Source organism: Cavia porcellus, unplaced genomic scaffold (genome assembly GCF_034190915.1).
Source record: "Cavia porcellus strain 051 isolate PalLab524CR breed Dunkin Hartley unplaced genomic scaffold, mCavPor4.1 scaffold_13, whole genome shotgun sequence".
Classification (NCBI taxonomy): Eukaryota; Metazoa; Chordata; class Mammalia; order Rodentia; family Caviidae; genus Cavia; species Cavia porcellus.
This window is the reverse complement of record NW_026947496.1, coordinates 46,077,799-46,097,853: the sequence shown is the minus strand read 5'-3', so window position 1 is coordinate 46,097,853 and position 20,055 is coordinate 46,077,799. Positions and strand designations below refer to the sequence as shown.

The 20,055-nt window shown below is 38.3% G+C and overlaps 1 protein-coding gene across 1 annotated transcript in view; it reads right to left on the bottom strand.

Moving 5' to 3' along the window:
• Positions 1 to 20,055, bottom strand: part of Itih5 (inter-alpha-trypsin inhibitor heavy chain 5) — an 83,717-nt gene that overhangs the window by 39,199 nt on the left and 24,463 nt on the right. Inside the window, exons 6-7 of the mRNA XM_003473519.5 lie at positions 4,360 to 4,529; positions 3,497 to 3,613 (exon numbers count right to left, since the gene is read on the bottom strand). Of these exons, the coding sequence (XP_003473567.3) occupies positions 3,497 to 3,613; positions 4,360 to 4,529 (287 nt within the window). The remainder of the gene's footprint in view (positions 1 to 3,496; positions 3,614 to 4,359; positions 4,530 to 20,055) is intronic.

Here is a 20,055-nt window from a genome sequence, read left to right as displayed (position 1 = left end):
AAGCAAAGGAAAGGAGGATGGAATGAATAAAGGAAGAAGGAAGGCAAGCAAGAAGAATGGAAGGGAAAGAAATAGAGAGGAAGGGAAAAAACATGAAGATATAAAGGGGATACATAGGGGGATTTAACATATGACAAACACTCAGTAACCATTCATTATTTCAAAATTCAAGTGAGACTGTCATGCTAGGTTACATGTAAAACCTAATGAATACACATTCTGTGCCCAAGAGACCACAAATTGTGATTATCCTCTGTCAACATCTATTATCTAGACACCAATGTCATAAAAACAATTTGGTCAACAGATGGCACTTAAGAACTTATAGTACATAAAGCTAATAACTTTACGAAACACTTGTAAATAAACATAGAACAGCTATGAGGCCGCTTAAATATTAGTAAGCGGCCAACTTCTCTCAAGGTTCACTTCACTTGAGTGTGACAAAAGCTTTGAAAAAAACATGAGAAACCTATAGGCAATTTGGACTCAGTCTTCCATTGAGACTAAAAAAGCTAAAGAAAGTGCATATTTTTAAAATCAAATCTTGACAGTATCAGAGAGTTAACAAAACAGTGAGAAAAAGATCTAAGATAAAATGAAAGTTTACAGAAATAAGTCCTGCATTTGAGATCACTTCTTCTAAAAATGCTTGTCAAAATAAAAGAAGTTTCTGAGCCTGAGCATAATTTTTGCAACTTTCAGTGCCAAAGTTTAAGTCCAGAGTTCCTTGTGGGTGGATGCTCTGGGAAACCCTGTGTATTTTGTGCAAAACAGAAATATACTAGTATTTGAAAACACTACAAATCAGCTCTGAGGCAACTTGGCTACAAAATGAACACTGAAGCCCTGAAAATGGACTACATTGCTCCCAGATTTTAATTTCCCTGTGTCTGCAACACAAGCCAGCCAAAACTTTAGATACTGCACCACCATTCCAGGCCTCAAACTGTTTCCACAAAATTTCAAGCACAATGTCCATCACACAAGCAAAAGTATCTGTTCACACAAAAAGAAAAGACAAGAGACAATAAATATAGCTCCTAAAAATTCAGAAAAGTTTGAGTTTATCAGACATAGAGTTTAAAATAACTAGGATGGAGTGAAGGGAAAAAAGGAGATGAAAAAAATAATTGAAGAAAAAATGGAAATACAGCTTTTGCAAATGAGAAGGGTACAAGAATTGGAAGAACCAGGGAGGGATGGAAAGTATAGAAGATGGAAAATGATTTTTATTATGTACATGACATAAATGCAATCATTGTATACTTACTTCAAACACATTTACTAATAAAATATAAATAAAATAGTCATGCACTCAAGAAAATAAAAAGCATTTTTTAAAAGTTTATATTATTTATAAAATAACAAAATGACACAGCACATATGAAAAAGAATCAAACACTTTCTAGACATCAAGTAAGTGCAATAAATTAAATAACTCAGGAGGTGAGTCTGACAACAGATTACACATACCTAGAGATAGTAGTTGTAAGTGGAAACATAGGTTTGGAATAAAGCATCAAAAAGCCAAGAGTTAGAATGTTTAGAAGGTAGCATGGAAAACAGAGGAATGAAAAGAGGCTCTAACATTCTCTAACAATTTTATAGAATATGACTAAGTACACTTAGGAACTCACAAAATTCATGAAAGCCTACTACAAATTTCAGGCAGAATAAAAAAGAAGAAATCCATGCCTAGAACCATCATCTTAAAGCTACCAAAAAAATATTAAAGACAAGGAGGAAAAAATTTTAAATAGTCAAAATAAAAATACCCCTCAAAGGAACGAACAGTCGTTAAAATTTTTACTGACTTTTCAATAGTAACAATAGAAGCTAGTAATGCTGGAAGCCAATCAAGTAAAAATATCTTTAAAGAATTAAGTAAATTGTTTTTTTCCAGGCAAATGGACCTTACAATGCACCTATAATTTAAAAGATTTTTAATAATGCTTTTCCTCCAAAAGAATGAACCTAAACAGAAAGTCAGACATGTAGGATGGAAAGAAGAGCAATAAAAATGGAGGAATTGGCGAATTGAACTTAGACAAAAATGTGATGTTGAAGAGCTATAAAGAGATGTCTTAGAGGGTGAGGTTGTCGTCAGCCTATATTAATTAGAAATTATATTTAGATAAATTCTGAAAGAAAAAGTAGTCCTCACATCACACTTTTGAACATATATTTTTGCTATTTGGGGGTAAAGGCAAATGAAACACCAGAAGACTGACAGAATTTACTGCACAATTTTAGAAGTATAGATGATCAAAGAAATCATTTATAAAGTAAAAGATTGAAGTAAAGAGCAATAATTATTAACCAGAACAAAATTTATCCCCATGTGGGGTGGGACCTTACAGGTAGAAACAGGTGACAGAGAGGATTCTCATGAGCTTTGAGATAGCATCTTATTCTATGCATGCATTACTAATTGAAAAAATAGATAATGGATTTAGAAATAAAAGCTGATAGACCTCTGTTGTTGATGAATTTATATATATTAATCATCTGGCAACAATAGCCCTCAATTTATGCCATGTTTTAGGATTTAGAACTAAAATATCCCCCACCTGTCTCGTGGGTTTGGAAGCTGATTGGGTCATGGGAGCATTAAAGCTGTCATGCTCTTAGGAAGAGGAGCCTGGTTGGACGTGTCACTGGGGGCGTGGCCTGGAAGAGTATATTCTTGTGCCTGGCTCCTCCTTTTTCTCCCTACTTCCTACTGCCATGGCATGAGCACCTTTTCTTCTACCATGCCCCCTCCCATCCTTTTTGTGTCATACAGCGAGGCAACCATGGACTGAAACTATGAGCCAAAATAAGCTTCTCCTCCATTAAGTTGCAGGTGTTGGATTTTGGGTCCAGTGATATAAAACCTAGGACATTATGTGAGTTGGAAATATATTACAAATTCTAAATTCCGCTATTCATGATGCCAGAGTAAGATAAGGAATTACCTAAAGAAAATGGTTTGTACAAAATGTAAATAGTTGTATCTTCAGGATAATTTAATTTTTCAGCCAGATTGTATGTCCCTTTAATGTCCCTTCCAACCCTGTACATTTGAGATTTATTGTAAATTTTGTGGGAATCCTTTATTCTAAGGATATACCAATCACTTCTTGGCCTTTTGACTAAGATCAAGTGTCTAAGGATATTCCAGTGTTCTGAATCACCACTGAACAGAACTATTCCAACAACAGTGGCACTAAATGGTCACCGTATTCCTCCTGTCTCCCTCACTTTATCCACTCTGCCAGTGCCCTGAAAGTCAAAGCATTTCTGTACCCTGTTCCTCTGTTCTCTTAAAACCACCATACTAAAACAACAGTTTATATCATTGACATTAATGCATCAGTTTAAGAATGGTCTTTGTTGGGAAGAATAGCCAGGTAAGTGGGAATCTGGCATCAAGTGAACTTTATTCACAAGGCTGACCACTGTTCCTGGCAAGACTGAGGGGAGAAATACTGGGCAGCTGGCACGCACTCACCTGCTGGAGCTTGGTTCCCACCATAGAGGCACTGGTGTCAAACACAAAGACCACATTCTTGGGTAAAGGAGGAAGGTCCTTAGGAGCAAAGTAGTGTACAAAATAGCCATTTAGAACCTGGTAGAGGAAAAATCAAGTAAAAATGAAGGAAAATTACCTAGGAAATTTTAGAATTCAATGACAGCATGAAATAGTCTAGAGTTACATTATCTATGGTCCTGACCCCCTAAGACAACTAATTACTTCACAGGGAGAAGATCATAATTCTAACCTCTATTTACTATGGACCAAAGGTATAGCCCAGTGGTAGTTTGCTTAACATGTGTAAGGCCCTGGGTTGGATTTCTCAGCACTTAAAAAAAACTACTGATCATAATAATCAATTCAACTTTAGTTTTTCATCTCCTCTGACCTTTCTACTTGACAGCTCCACTTCTTGCAATGTTGTTTTTCCCAAACATCTTACCCACTGAGACACTGAAGCTGTCTATATTCTAGATGAACATTCATACGTATTAAAATTCTTACCCTGTCTCTAGAGCAATAAAACCTAAAAGGAAATAAGCTATGGAACAGTTTCTTTTAATTAAAAGAGAAGATCAACCAAAATTCTAACCTCATCTAAAACACTACAGGGAAAAATTATATTATAGGTTTCATTTGCTGTGAAGATTAATGAAGCAGGAAATAGGTATTCTCAACTTCCAGCAAGAGTATCACTGGTCTCTTTGAAGACATATTTTGGGTCAAAACATTTACTAAGAATGGGAAAGATCTTTTGCTTTTAGGTAAGTATTGGAATCAATAGTTCTGAGTCTAAAGAAAAATATCAAACCTTAAAATAGTAACACAGACCCTGTTACCTGGATGTCTCCAATTCTCTGCTCCCTATTAACATCGTATCGAATGATAAAATCTCCCAAAATTCCATTCTGGGCAATCTTGGCTTGTTGTACCACAGTAGGTTTAAAACCCACTTTGGCAAAAGTTTCATTTTGGTTGATAACAGTAGAAGGAGGAGGCCCAGGATCATCTGCAAAGAAGACATAAATATAATTAATAACTGAACCTATATTTTTATTTAAAACAATTTTTTGCATAGACCCAAAAAGTGAAATTTCATCTTATTGCATGCTTTTAGTTCATATGATCTTCTGAGACTTTGTACTGTTAATGTATCACAGTAAAAGAGATACATTATTGTCTAATTAACCCTATGGTTCTTTTTAAATCTTCTTCTCATGAAAATCTTTAAAACACACAGAATAGCAAAATGAACCTTCACCTTGAATGTACCCATTAATCATCTTCAATAGTTTTACATTTTGCTAATCATTTGTACCTATTCTGAAATCACTAGCTTTTTCATAGAGTATTTTAAAACAGATCTCAGACACCATATTCCATCCATAAATACCTCATATTGTATCGCTATCTATAAGTACTTTTTGTGTCTTAACTAGAGAACCATTAGCATAAGTAACAAGATTAATGTGCAAACCTTACTATCATCTAATAATCAGAGTTTACTTAAATTTCTCTGATTCTCTAACAACTGTCACAGCATGGATGATTAGTCTGAATCAGAATCAAAACAAAGTTTTCACATCACATTGGCTTTATGTTTCTCAAGCCTCTTTTCATCCATAAGCGTCCCTTCCCTCTACACTTTTCTAGTGCTGGTAGCAAACACTATTTAGTTCTATGAGATTTCTGACACACTGCATAAAGGTTGTGTCCTGTAACTTGGTCTTTGCTTCTGGTGATTTTCAAGCTTGGCTGGCATTTTAATATTAGGGGAAGCTATTAAAAAATACCAATCCTCAGACCCAGAGATTCTCACTTTAAGTGATCTGAAATATAGCCAGGGCATTAGGACTTTGAGAAATTCTCCATATGGGTTGTAATATATAGTTAAAGTTGAGAATTACAGCTCAATTCCCTGTATTTACTGTTGCTCTGGAAGTCAGAGGTAGAAACCTGGTTAGGTTAAGTCCAATGCTACTGAATTACTTCATTAGTGATAAATCTTCATAGACATCTCATTGAAGATGTTTTTAATACTTCCTTTTGTACCATTAGAAAGTGCATAACATCTGATTGTCTACCTTTAATGATGCAAATGTGATAGAGCACAAGTGTTCTTGGCCTGATCCCCTCCCACTACAAAGTTGATTTTTCACTTAATAATTTAATCCATTTTTAATGAATACTAGGTCCTCCATTTCATTAAAATTGCAAGATGATGACTTCAAATTTTATCATTCCTTCCTTTTGGAATTATCCTATAAAGAAAACCTTTCCTTCCTCAGTTATTTGGTTGGTTTAACAAACTGCTTGTTCATAAAGCTTACGGCTCTTTAAGGAAAGAAAAATTCCCCAGGCCATCCCCAAATGAACCTTTAACATATAAACTACAATTATAGAAATATTATCAGATAAATGGATTTTATGTGATTTACAATAAAGCTAGTATAATGTTAGATCAAGCAAAATACCCAATTTTTAAAGCCCTAACTTCATTTCCTATTAGAAGATTGAGATTTAGTAGACTACCCACCTTTGTAAGTCCAAACAACACCAGTCTATCTACTTGGCAATAAAAATCCCAATTATTTGGCCTGCACGCACCATAAAAAATGAAAATAAAAGTAAATATTCTTAATCCTAAGCATATGTAGAGGCTTTTATCCAGCTACTGAATCAAAGCCATGCTTAAAACGACTACAGAGCATTTGATTCTCTTAAGTCTTTTCAAATTGATAGTATGAATTGGCTGCCCAGTAATCTCTAATTAGTAGAATAAAAAAGAAATGAGGCATTAGTGAACCAAGTAATTTATATTTAAGTATAAACTTTTTCTTCCAAAGGTTTATTTGGCACTAAAATTAAAGGAAGTTGAAATATTTTCAACAGAACAGTTATTTTTCAGAGACAATTTAGGTGTAACCTTAATAGAAACCATGGGACTAAACGGATTCCTCTTCTACTTGTAATTAATAAAGGCAGGAATTTGGGGAGTGAGCAGAGAGCTTGCAAACTGAAGATTTTATTTTTGTAGAAAAACTACTATATAAAGGTAACATGCCTCCAACCTCCCACCTGAAAGAGTTGGGAGCGCTGAGATGGAACACTGACCTTGTCGCCATTTATTTCACCAGAGCACTGAGAAAGCCTCAGAACCATCAAACAAGAGGAGGGAAACGGGGCTGACAATGGAAAGGTCCTTGTAAACAGGAAACTATTTCTCTAGGATCATCTCACACTAGCAGTTATCAGGAAAGCACCAGGAACGAGAGGATCCACCTACATTAGCTGAGACCGCAGGATCATGAGTCATAAAGACCTGACTTTACACACTGATTCTACCTCTACTCTGCTATGAGACCGAGGGCAAGTTACTAAGCCTTGGATTTCTCACCTGTAAAGTGCAAATCGTACTGAAAAGATTAAGTGCTGAAGTACTTAGCACCATGCTGTTCCACAGTAAGCACCTATGCTGGCTAATATTGTTGCCTACCGTGAACATATACAAAATGGAAGAAGGAATCTAACATAAGACTATAAAATATGTTTAAGTTAGGGTAACACATGACAATGAAAGTGAAAGCATTATCACTGCTACTCCCAACACAGTTGAATCTCGTAATCATTTGGAGTAAAAACATGAGATACAAGAGTATATTCTCTACTTCCATTTACATCAGATTTAGCAAGCACTTTGTATCCACAACTGAAGTGAAGCAATAGTTCCTTTGTGAGGTGAGTGCTGACTGGGAACGAATACAATGGAGCTGGACATAGTGACTCACACCTGCAATCCCAGCACTCTGAGGCTGAAGCAGGAGGATCTCAAAGTCAAGCTCGGCCTGGGTGACTTAGCAACTTAGTGAGACCTTGTCTTAAAATTTTAAAAAATTGTTTTTTAGAGGCTTAATGTAAAGATGATACAGCTTTAGAGATGCAGCTTAGCGTAAAGGCACACACACACTTACAAACAAACACATGATGGAACATTTTGGGATGTCCTGTGTCTTGATACGGAAGGTAGTTGTATGGGTGTAAATATAGGCAAATATTTATCAAGTTGCACACATAAAGTTTGAACAATTTTATTTTACTATTCCATTTTTTAAAAAAATTAAACTTGGGAGTTGGACAGGAGAATAAATCGGACAGGAGATCTCTGGCACTTCTGTGTCATAAAAGTCTAATTTGCCCAACGGACCCCCAGCTGCACTTTCCCTTGGGATAAGTGTGTTTGCAGAGGCATTTATATGGGGATTAGGTGTATTCCAAATAATTCCAGCTGGCAGAATCAGGACCAGGGTAGAGTTACTGGGAAGCACTTGTCAGTGCAGTTTTGCTAAACTCTAAGACAGGTTCTGCTGGCACTGGCAGCTTTCACACTGCATCTCAGTACATCCAAGTAGACCTGGGAGCAGTCGCCTGCAGGGGTGGTGAGGAGAGGGCCTGGTGGTGTGACCAGGGACAGCATCACTGAGAACTTGCTAGAGACACCAATTCTCAGGCTGACCTAGAAACCCTGAATCAGAAACCTCCAGCGATGGGGCTGAGCCATGTGTATTTTAGTAAGTGATTCTGGTTTCTGTCCACAGAACACAGGCATGTTGCCTTACATGCCAATCATGTTTCTTACCTAGAAGAGTGGTCAATAAAATTTGTCTTGTGTAACTAGGCAACACTTACATTATCTCTAACATCCCATAACAACTAGATTTGATTCTGTTTATGCCTCCAATATGTCCCTACTTTGTCTTGCTTCAAATCTTCCCCATGAAAATGCTTTTTACAAGTGCTTTGAATTAATATATTCATGGACAAAAGAAAGCACTGAGGATTGAAAAGTATAATTTCTCTCTTCATAATTCACTTGACTAGGCTCTTTGATATGGACCATGAGAAGGGATAATGATTATTATTCTGATTTCCTATTGCCCCGGGTGTTTGTTCATTCATGATGAAAATTCATGAGATTCATCTAAATGGGCTCATTTTATGGGCCCAAAGAGTGGGTTGATTCTGAATTTGGTTACTCACTGAGAATTCTGGCTCCCCATTATGGCTTCCACCCATTAAGCACCAGGCAGTAAAAGTGCCCGAATGAACTTTCCACTACCTACTAAAAAGAAAAAATCTGCAGAGAACAATTCATGAGACATATGTCCAAAAAATAAAATCCTCTTTTTATTACAGGACAAAAAAAGTATTTGCACCTTAGGTCAGCATGGACTGTTTCATAGCTACTGACCAAAGTTCTGAAACAGAATAATCTTGTTTCATTTTCCTGGGGCTCACATGGTCAGTGGCCACACAGTATTTCATGAACACAGTGAGCTGTATCAGCAGGCTACAGAGTCAGGGATGTGTCTAAAGACAATGAAGAGGGCGAGGAGAAAGGTAGAGGTCCACTGGAAGAAGGGAAACATCGGACTTGATTTTCTAATGAGAACACTTGCCTTTCCCCACTTTCGGTTCCCCTTCCTCCTTGCCCACTTGGTTAGAGGCACATGCGAAATGTGGTGACTGTTGCAGTTGTGGGAGTCATTTCGTGCCATCTTCCTGTTTTCATTCAAGTACTGACGGTGTCACTCAAGCCTGGTTGCTCCCACCACCACCCAAGTGCTGTCTCCACCTGCTGATTCTTCCTGGCTGCTCAGATCGCCAGCATTCCCACCAGACACACTTCCTGCCTGCAACTCAGTCTTTTGGAACAAGAAGCTGGTATTACCTTTGGAAGCCACATAACACCAACGAAACTGGGCTTCAGAGTGTGACAGACTCAAAATGGCTGTCTTAATATTTCTGGCCTTCAGTTCAACATCTGTTAAATGGGAACAGACTCACAATCACAGGATTATTGCCAGGAGTGAATGAGATCACATATGCAAGGGGCTGAGCTCAAGCCTGGCACATAGTAACTGCTCGATCCATCCCAGGCTGCATTCGCTTTCTCTTCCAAAGTCACTTTTCGTGCTGTTCATTATAAAGGCAACTTAGGAGAGAAAATCACTCTTTGATTACACACAGTTTATACTCTATCATAACCATTCACAGTGGAGAGCTTGGTAAAAGCAATCGTTATTTGGAAAGGACAGACACATCATAATGAATACTCATAACATGGAATTTAAGAATGTTTATTTATAAAGAATAATCTTTATAAAATACAGAGGAGCCGGTCGCTGCCCAAGAGCCCCCTAAAGTGGCATGCGGAGTTGCGTGTGGAGAAGCATATGTGCATTTGTTTTCTGAAGAAGAGATTCATAACTTTCCCTACGTTCTGCAAGAGTCTAAACAATGTTAAGGACCACACCTATAGATGCTATTAAATATTCAACTATTTGATTCAATATTCTATTGAAAAAAAAAATATATATATATATAGAGAGAGAGAGAGAGAGCATAAAGATTAGAGAGGACAAATTTATGTTCTGTTTTGTCCTAGAACATGCATGTTATTCAAATAAACATTCTCCTCCTAGACAACCACATGGGAAAAAAGGAAACCAATTGCTAAGTAAAATGTCAAAAGGTTACAAAAGCTTTAAGAGTCTAGAACCACGCTCAAGGCTGTTGGCCGGAAACTGCAAGCCTGTGGGGCCATGGACAAACGGGGTTCCTGGCCTCTTTCCTGTGGACCTTGGGTTTGGCTATTATTGGAGAAAAACCACCAGCACCTGGGGCTTTACTAAAGGATTTCCAAATAAACACGGCCTGTTCATTTCCCCTTGGAAAAAGGCTAAATCATCTCTGTTTGCTTATATAACCTGCTCATCTGGGGCCCAAAGAGGCAATTACTTAAACTTAGAGTAGTCAAAATTCCTGTGAATAATTAGGTAGCCATCCTTTGTTGGTAGCAATAAAGACAAAATTTATGCAAACTAGCAGAGTATTGAAAGAGAAATTAGTGAAACTGAGGCAATGAGAACTTGGCTACTTTCATAAGCCTCTTATTACCTAATTTTCTTTTTGAAAAGCTTTTTTGCCTTTCGTTAATTTATGGAAAATAGCATCATATAGATATGATAGCAACATGACAATATATTTACAAGTGTATAGCTGAATGGGTTGATATTCAACTCCATTATTTTATGGTTGTTTGACAAATTTCTTGGCAAATTACCTTTCTTGATGTCTTAGTTAATGTTCTTCCTTCCTAAAATAATGCAATACTGTGTCTGGTTTTCACATTTGATCAACTTCTCGAGTGAGATTGTACATGAAAACACATCTCCACCTCAGCAGCATGCATAAGTCCCAGGAGCAGCACTGTCATAACATGCGCCATCCCTTCCTGATGTCACTTTATGTCCACTGGAAACCACAGATACGAGCTGCCCTAAGGATGGGACTAAAACCTGTGAAAGCCCACTGAAAGCAGCTCTAGAACATCACAGGAACTGGAGACGGTCCTCTCGCAGGGCAGGCAGGCAGCATGGGGCCTAATAATTGAGAAAAACTAGGTGGCATTTTATAGATTAAATCTTTTTTCTTTAATTGGTACCGGGGATCGAACTCACAACTGCGTGCTTACAAGGCAGGCGCTTACACCACTGAGCTAAATCCCCAGCCACTTACGGAAGATTTTTTTTTAATGAGGATGTTTGGCTTGTGAAATTTCATTTTTTATTACTATATCTGCAATCCGTAATTATATCCCTTGTTTCTTTTCTTGTTGTCCAAAACTGCCAACTCTCTATAGCTCTTAGGATGGCTGCTATCCAGGAAACAGAAAATCACAAGTGTTGGTGAGGAGATGGAGAAATGAACCCCTGTGCCCTATTGACCAGAGTGTGAGATGGTGCAGTGGTTACCTCAAAGAAACAAAAACAGAATTACCATATAACCTGGCATCCCATTTATGGGCTTATCTGAAGAAACTGAAAGCAAGATCTCACAAATATATTTGCATTCCCACCCATATTCATTGCAGTTTATTTACAAATACTGAGGTTGTAGCTCAGGGATGAGCACTAGCCTAACATGCATGAGGCCCTGGGTTCCACTCCTAGTACTGAAAAGCAAACAAACAAAATCCCCACAAGATCCAAGGAGAGGAAGCAACCCAATGTCTATTAACACACAAATGGATAAGCCAAATGCAGCATGTACTTACAACAGAATATAATTCAGGCTTTAAAAAGTAAGTTATGTTGACATCTGCTACAGTATAGGAAAACTCTTAAGACATTGCACCAAATGAAATAAATCAGTCACAAAAAGACAAATGCTGTAAGACTCTCTTTACGAGAGGTATGTAAAGCAGTGAAACTCACAGGGGCAGACAGCAGACAGAGGCTGTGGGTGAGAGGTGAGAAGGGGAGATGAAGTGTTGCTTAAGGGGTACAGAGTTTCAGGATGGGAAAATGACTCAGAAGTTTGGCTGGACAATAATGTCAATATATTTCACACTAATGAACTTAGAAATGTTACTGTGGTAAATTATTTGTAATATGCTTTGTATCACACTTAAAAGCTTAAAATTTTTTATTTCTGACTCATACACTCTTCAGGGCAGTGACAGTGTTGCAAACACCTTTAGAATCCAGGCAGCTGGCACAGTGCTGGGGTCACGGTGCCAGCTTCAGACAAGCTTGTTGAGCATGTACCATGAAGATGACTAACACATCACAAATGAGTAGAACAGCCATTCGAGAACACAGGAAAATCTCATCCTGAGTGTGCCTGGGTGAGTGAGCAGATGCTCTTGGTGACCTGTGTCACATCCCCTGATCGCTTTGGGTTTCAGCTATGGCAGACAGAATCATAAGCACTGGCAATCAATATCCACATCACATACTACACCAAGACAACAGAAGAAAGGAAAAAGCAAAGAGTGGGGTCACACGAGAGGGGAAGGATGCTCCCCAATCTCAGATTAATGACAGAATGAACCTCTCTACCCCAGTTACAAGTCTCTAAAATTGTACTGCTGATGGATGGCCTTGACTGATTTGCGGGGGACGTCAGAACACAATGATGACATGAGTTTCCTACAGGCAGTGAAAAACAAAACAAAACCATCTCTGGGACCAAATGATTCATACCTGAATAATTTCTGTGCTGAACAATGCTGGAAACCCTGGCGACAACCAGATTGTTTCCTGGCAAATGCACAGGGATTTCAGAGGCCAAACAGGGCCATCCCTTTCCAGTTGCTGAGAGGGCACTGGATCTAGGGGAAGAATGTAAAACTAGGGGCTCATGGTGAGTCACAATGCAGCCCTTTAATAAAGCAGAGTGTCCAGATTTAGAAAATCAAAATGCAGGATGCCCAGTTACACTCAAATTTCAGATAAATAATGAATAATTTTTTAGTGTGTCCCAAATCTTGCATGACACATATTTTTGATCTGAAATTCAGATATAACTGGGCATCATGTAGGCTATTCATTTACTCAAGCAAAGGGGGATGAGGGTATCCAGATTGTTGGAGCTCAAATTTTCTCAAGCTCAAGGTGAATAATTAATCTTGGCCCCTAGTGCCTTCTTCATTACCAAATAAGAGCTACATCCAAGATCTGGCACAATTAACCAAGGCAAGCCAGGAACATATTGAATATCTAATAGCACTTTCATGACCAATAATTATTAATCCCTTAGTGTACTGAACAAATATTTAGAGAACAGTATCTATTCTACGCAAGTAGCGTCCCAGGGGCCTAAGAATACAGCCCTATGACAGCCTGACAGCAAAAGACAGTATGATGATGTTAAGGGAATAAAGAAAAACATAAATAGAAATTTAAATCACGTTCTATTCAACCCCTTATTAGGCATCTACTGAAATATAAGGTGCTGTACCAGTCTCAAAACAAAGGTGACTAGATCTTGAAGGTTGTATTTGCTAATCATTAACTTGTTTTCAAAGACAGCTGTAGAGTCAGGTATGGTGGCACACCCCTGTGATACCAACGCTCGGCAGGACAATTTGGAAGTCAAAATTGTATAGGAAACTTGCATAAGGATGACATGATTAAAAGGCAAGCCACACACTGAGTTCCATCTATTCCTATCATTGGCTTTCTGGGACATGTGAAAGACCCACAGAGAAGGGCCACAGAACAAGGCAGATTTGCTTTAGGGTTTCCCAGAAGGAGTGGGAGTCTACCAACCTGGAACATCATATTTTAAAATTGGAGTAAAACTCACAGAAAGTTAAATTAACCATTTTAAAATAAACAATTTGACAGCATTTATACATTCACTTTGCTATGTAACAACCAACTCTAAGTTCCAAAACATCTTCATCACCTGCAAGAAAATGCTGCAACACTGGACTGTGATCCCGAATCCCTACCTTCTTGTACCCACAGGCAACCACCAATCTGCTTTCTGTCCCTATGGATTTGCCTGTTCTGGATGTTTCTGGCAAATGGAGTCACATAATCTGTGAATTTTGGAGTCTAGCTTCTTTCGCTTAGCATAGTGTTGTCAAGTTCATTTATGCGGCAACCTGAAGTCACGCTTCATTCCTTCCTGTGCCCAAGTGCCATTCCATTTTGTGCACATGGCACATTCTGTTCATCCATCCACTGTTGATGGGCTATTGTTAAAAGGGCTGCATTTAATATTCCTGTGCGCATATTGTATTTGAGCGTCTGTTTTCAATTCTTCAGGATTATAGATCTAGAGGAATTGCTGGATCATATGGTTTAACATTTTGAGGAACTCCAAATGTTTTCCACAGAGCTACAGCATTTTATATTCTCATCAAAAGTATATAATCCACACAACCAACACTGTTATTTTCTTTCTTTTTTCCCCAGGATAAGACGTCCTAGTTGGTGTGAAATGGTTTCTCATTGTAGTTTTGACTCACATTTCCCTAATAACTCATGGTTTTTTAGAACTTTTTTTATGTTTACTGATCATTGGTCTATCTTCTTTGATTTTTTTTTTTTTGTTTGTTTGTTTTGTCTTTTTCCTGTTTATTGGTACTGGGGATCGAACTGCCTGCTTCCAAGGCAGGGGCTTATGCCGCTGAGCTAAACCTCCAGCCCCTGGTCTACCTTCTTGAAAGAATATCTGTTTAAATCCTCCATCTGTATTTTTATTTATTTTTTATTTTTTTGGTACTAGGGATCGAACTCACAACCTCATGCCTTACAGACAGGCACTGTGCTGCTGAGCTATAACCCCAGCCCCTTTTGCTCATATTTTAACTGAGCAATTTGTCCTTTTGTATAGTTGAGTCATAAGAATTGTCTGTATATTTTGTACACCAGGCTCTTGTCAGACATGTGTTTTGCAAATATTTGCTTCCATTCTGGAGGCTATCTTTTTAGAATGTCTTTTAAACAACATAAAGCTTTGATCTGTCTCTTTTGTGTAGTTTGCTTTTTCTTTTTGGTGATGCTGGAGATCGCACCTAGGGCCTCACACATGCTAGGCAAGCCCTCCATCACTGAATCACACCCCAACCCTTACTCCAAGTTCTTGAGTGTAAAGCCCTCCCCAGCGGTGAACCAAATGGCACGAGAATGTGGCAATAGTTACAAGGATCACCTTGATATAGGAACTAAAATTTCCTTTTAATAACAAGTTAAAGGAGAGAGAACAAAGGACACATCAGCAAGCAAGCAACCTAGTCTGGGAAACAGCACCAAAAGCACACTCCTGCCGGACTGGAACAGCCAGACTCCAGCCCCTTCTAGCACGCAGGCTGGCAAACAAGAAGTAGCATCCCCTTCCCCACCACAAGGGACCATCTTATCAGGAGATACACAGGCTGTGATGATAGCTATAAAGGTGAAATGCAATTGGAGCCTATGGTGCTTTGATGTTTCACTAACATTGCAGGTCTAGGACCAGTGGTCTGATCACAGGTTCAGAGGATCGTGGTACGTAGTGGGGCAACCCTCAGAAGGAAATGACCCATTGGGATTTCTTGTTAGTAGTTCTTCCTCTAAAGTTCCTATACTGATGAGCAGAAGTTTGGATATTGTTATTTCTATGGTATATACAACTCTACATTGACCTTCCTCTTGAAGTAAATACTTTTTGGAAAAGAGGAAGAGTACACATTTTTTTAAAAAGATCTAAAACCAAGGTATTCTTAGGATTACATGGAATTTAAAAACAATCTTAATTTAAAAGCTATTTATTTAATCAGAATCTTGACATAGTTAATGGCTCTAAATTCTGCTCAGAAGCCCAAAGTAAAGTTTCCCAACCTGAAGGTGAACATCAGAAGCACCTGGGGTGCTTTTAAAAAAGATAGCTGCCAGAAACCTAAAGCATAAGGAGTAGATTAGTGGCTGCCTCGGGCTGGGGTGGGAACAGGGAATGACTGTAAACAGGTACAAAGATGTATTGAGGGTGACATAAATGTTCTAAAATTGGGTTATGATGGCAGTTGCACAACTGCAAATACACTACTAAGTACTGAGCTGTACACTTAAAATGAATAAATTTCATACTGTGTATATCAAATCTCAATAAAAATGTCATTTAAAAAACAAAGAATATAAAGGATAAAGTTATAAAATCATGCCTGTTCTATAGCAGAAAAATTATTTAGCATTATCCTTTAACCCTATGAATAACTAATTTTAAAAAATCCTTAAAGCTTCTCATAGAAACTTATAGAATATCACATCCCTAAACAGCTCCCTAAAATCCACCTCGATCCATCCTAATTCACTTTTCTATGGTGGGATTCAGTCATATACATTTCTTTTCCTACCCTTCTAGGTTACTGTTAGATATAGTCAGGTTTGAGAATTACAGGTAGAAAATCAAAGATATAATAAAAAAGATAGCTATCTCATTTCTCATTTTATCTCATTTTATCTTACCACTAGTTATCAAGGATCTAGTCATAAATTAAAATTTTCCACCAAAAACAATGATAATCATAGTCAAAACAGTAATTTAGGTGGGGCAGAAGGAAGCTTATAAGATAGAATCATAAGCACAGATAGTGGCACAGCTGGCCTTGTTCCAACAGCACAGCTGGAACATCTGTTTCTGTGTGTGTCTTCAGAACACATGCATCTCTGTGACATTCTAGGAACTATTTCATTTCAGATACATTCTGGTCACTGATGGCCCACATTTATGATGGTTCTGTAAAGATAATAATGGTGGAAGTTTCCTATCACCTAGTAAGGTCAAAATTGTCATAATGTCAAGTACAACCCATTATCTACATGTTCGTAGTGATCTTGCCATAAACACACCTACGGTACCACTGCCTATATGGAAATACAGCACAAACAGGTGTGACGGAAAACTATGGCAAATGTTTAAATGTAAACATTTATAGTAGTCAAAGACACACTGCTGTTAACCCCCTTTAAAATACTCCCCTTTGCTTTGAATGTGCTTATTCCATCATTCTGGCCACTTTTTGAAGCAAAATTCTGGAAATTCTCTTTTGTGACTGTCTAATTGTGCGCTCGTGGTCGCCCAACAGTTCTGAGTCCTTTTAAAACGTTTACCTTTCATGGTCATTTTGACTTGGGAAGAGCGAGAAGTTATGTGGCGGCAGATCTGGTGAACAAGGTGAATGAGGGCACGGTAACATTCTAGGAGTCTGCTTTTCCGTTGAATGGCACTCAGCAGCAGCATTCCCTGTATTCTGATCACAATTCATAAAGACACTCATGGAACAGGAGCTCCAGAACTGCTTCAAAAAGTAGCAGAATGGAATAACTATGTTCAAAGTGAAGTATTTTAATGGAAAGTGTATGTATTTTACTGTAATAAATTTTAATAAACATTTGATGTATATTTTTATCACTCCCTCATACAATTATATATGGTACATACTCCTTGATAATGAAAATAAATGACTATGCCTCTGGCTTATTAAGTTACTATCTCCTATGCTATACTCTGACATGATTTTAGAGTCTATTCCTTCTACTTGTAAAAAGACTTTCTCTGTGAAACAGCATGCTGCACTGCTCTGGAAGTAGCCTCATGCATCTCTTCCACATGGTGCCTCTCGGTTGAACCAAGGGGCCACGGAGTTCAGCTGCCCTAAGCTGCGCAAAGATGCTCTTTGATGTTCAAATAATGGCAAATAGCTTAAAGTCAGAGACCTCAGGATGTTTCCAGTCATTAAGTGATGTGTGGCCATATTCTGTTCCACTGAACCCACATGCATCAGAATATTTTAAGGAGGACTAAAAGAGTAAACAGCAGAAGGACAGAATAGAGAGGGAGTCTGGTTTTTACTGTACTCATTTGTAAGCCATTAGATTTTGATCCATCTACATGTGTTTACTATTTTAATAATATAGAAATTATAATGCTTTAGCTTCTAATTTATATCTCACATAATTAACTTTCACACTAAGATGCCAATAGATAGCGGTCTATTTCTGACCCAACAGGCAAGAAAGCTGAGGCAAAAATAGATTATGTTGATTTTTAACCTGTGTTTTTATTTTTATATTTAACTATGAAGTGACTTAGAATTTGAACATATACAATTTACAATCCTCTACTCAATGAGAAGGGACGACAGAACAATGATTAAGGGCACGAACTTGAGTCAGAAAGATCTATTTTTACTTTTTGTTTCTAGTGATAAATAGATATAAGATGCTGTCCATATTTCTGGCCCTTAAGTTTCTTCATAAATAAAATGAGGATTAAAAATATAACCTAAGATAGTGATCATAAAGATTAAATGAGATAGCACTATAAGCAAAGGGCTTAGTCTAGTATGTAACACACAGTAGTCTGTAGAGGACAACCTGACCTATTCTCCTTGAACAAAAAGCAATTATCTCCACTTTGGCTAAACCTGGCCCTGTCTCCATGTACTGATATGTACAGAGCTAGCCAGGCCATTCCCTTTCCCCTTCAGTTGGCTCTATGCAATGTAAATAGGGCTATCTGAGCTACTGATGCCTTATTTTTGAAGCTAGGCGACAGTCTGACAGTCACTGTGTGACTCCCAAACACATGGTGGAACCAGGCAGGATTAAGTGCCATGGTTCCAGGGCTGTCAACTGGGACTGAACCTCGAGGTAAGAGGCTGTGACTTCCCAGGGCAGAAACGTTTGCAGATCAGAACTAAAGCACTGGCCCCCAAAACATTAAATGCTATCTCAATTGTGTTACGCAGATTGGTCCTTCTGCACATCCTTCTCTCTGCACATTGCAGAAGTGCTCTCAGGCCTCCTAGCTAGTCCAGATCACAGTACATATGTATCTCCCACCATCCTCACAGTCCCTCATCCTCAAGCCACTCCCTTCCTCACGAATTAATAAAACCCAGGCTAGGCCCTGGGTAGAGGCCTTTGTTCCAGTGAACCTTCATCCTGGCCAGACTTAGGACCCCTTGGCTCCCCGTAGCTATACGTATGTGTTTTATTCCTCCCATGGGTTTCACTGGAAGTGTAGATTGGAAATAACTTGCTAGAATTCCAATACCTTTTCCATGGGAGTACAAACATAAACTTCCTGGACTGAGCTGAGGAACAGGAAGGGCTCTCTGAAGTAGTCCTCACCCAGAATCAAGGTGAAAGTGGCTCCAGTGATCACAGATTTGCTTAGACAAATGGCAGAAATCTGATTTCTTAACGCCAGCAGACACAGGAGGCCAGGGCCACCTACACACAGCTATCGAGCATGCTCTGTTGCAAGCCCAATCCTACTTTGCTCTCTTCCCTGAATTTCTTTTGGAAACATGCTGTGGTGTCCAGACAAAATCACAACATCCTGTGCTACCTACTGCTGAGGCTTTCATTTTGCAGGAATAATACCAGCTGAGCTTTTTAAAAAAAAAAAAGATGCACATGAGATGTAGCAAAAAGGGAATTAGTCCTCTGCGCTAAGCTCTGGGAAACGCTCGTGAAATCTCCACATTCTGGAAGGCAAAGGATCTGTTTTGGTACAAAGAATTAGGAAAACAATTTTCTTAAAAATAAACAGATCCCAGGAGATCAATGACCTTGAAAAGACACTGAATATAAAACAGTGAGCAACTTTTTTCAGCCAACAATTATAATCTAATCGTAAAACACATGAACACACACCACAACATGCACTCAAGTCTGTAGAACCGCAGCGGTTCTGAAAATTAGGCAAAGCGTATGCATTTCATTCTACAGTGTGGTTGCCCTCAAAACCTCCTACAGATAGGTTTACCAACCCTCATTGTTCCTCCCAGACATGCCTCTCAGATACTCTGTCCTCCCACAAGATCCTGCCAACTCGGTCTGAGCCTTCTTAGCCCTTGAAAAATATCACCTTCCTATGATTTTTGGGGGGAAATTTCCCTCTAGATTACAAATGAAGAAAAATGAAATTTTAAAACATTCTCCAATATGTGTGTATGTGTTTGCTTTCCTTTTCGAATTTGAATATACTCAGTGATGGGCTATATAAAAGGCACTGAATTAAACACGAGACAAAGTTAGTAAGACTCTCGCCTGTCTTCAAAGGCATTATGATCTTATAACATTTTCATAGGAGAAGAGCAAACAGGTAATCATAAAAATGATAACAATATTTAATAATCTTTAAGCTTGTAATCAGGGCCAGTTTCTTTACTCCCACTAACACTTCACCAT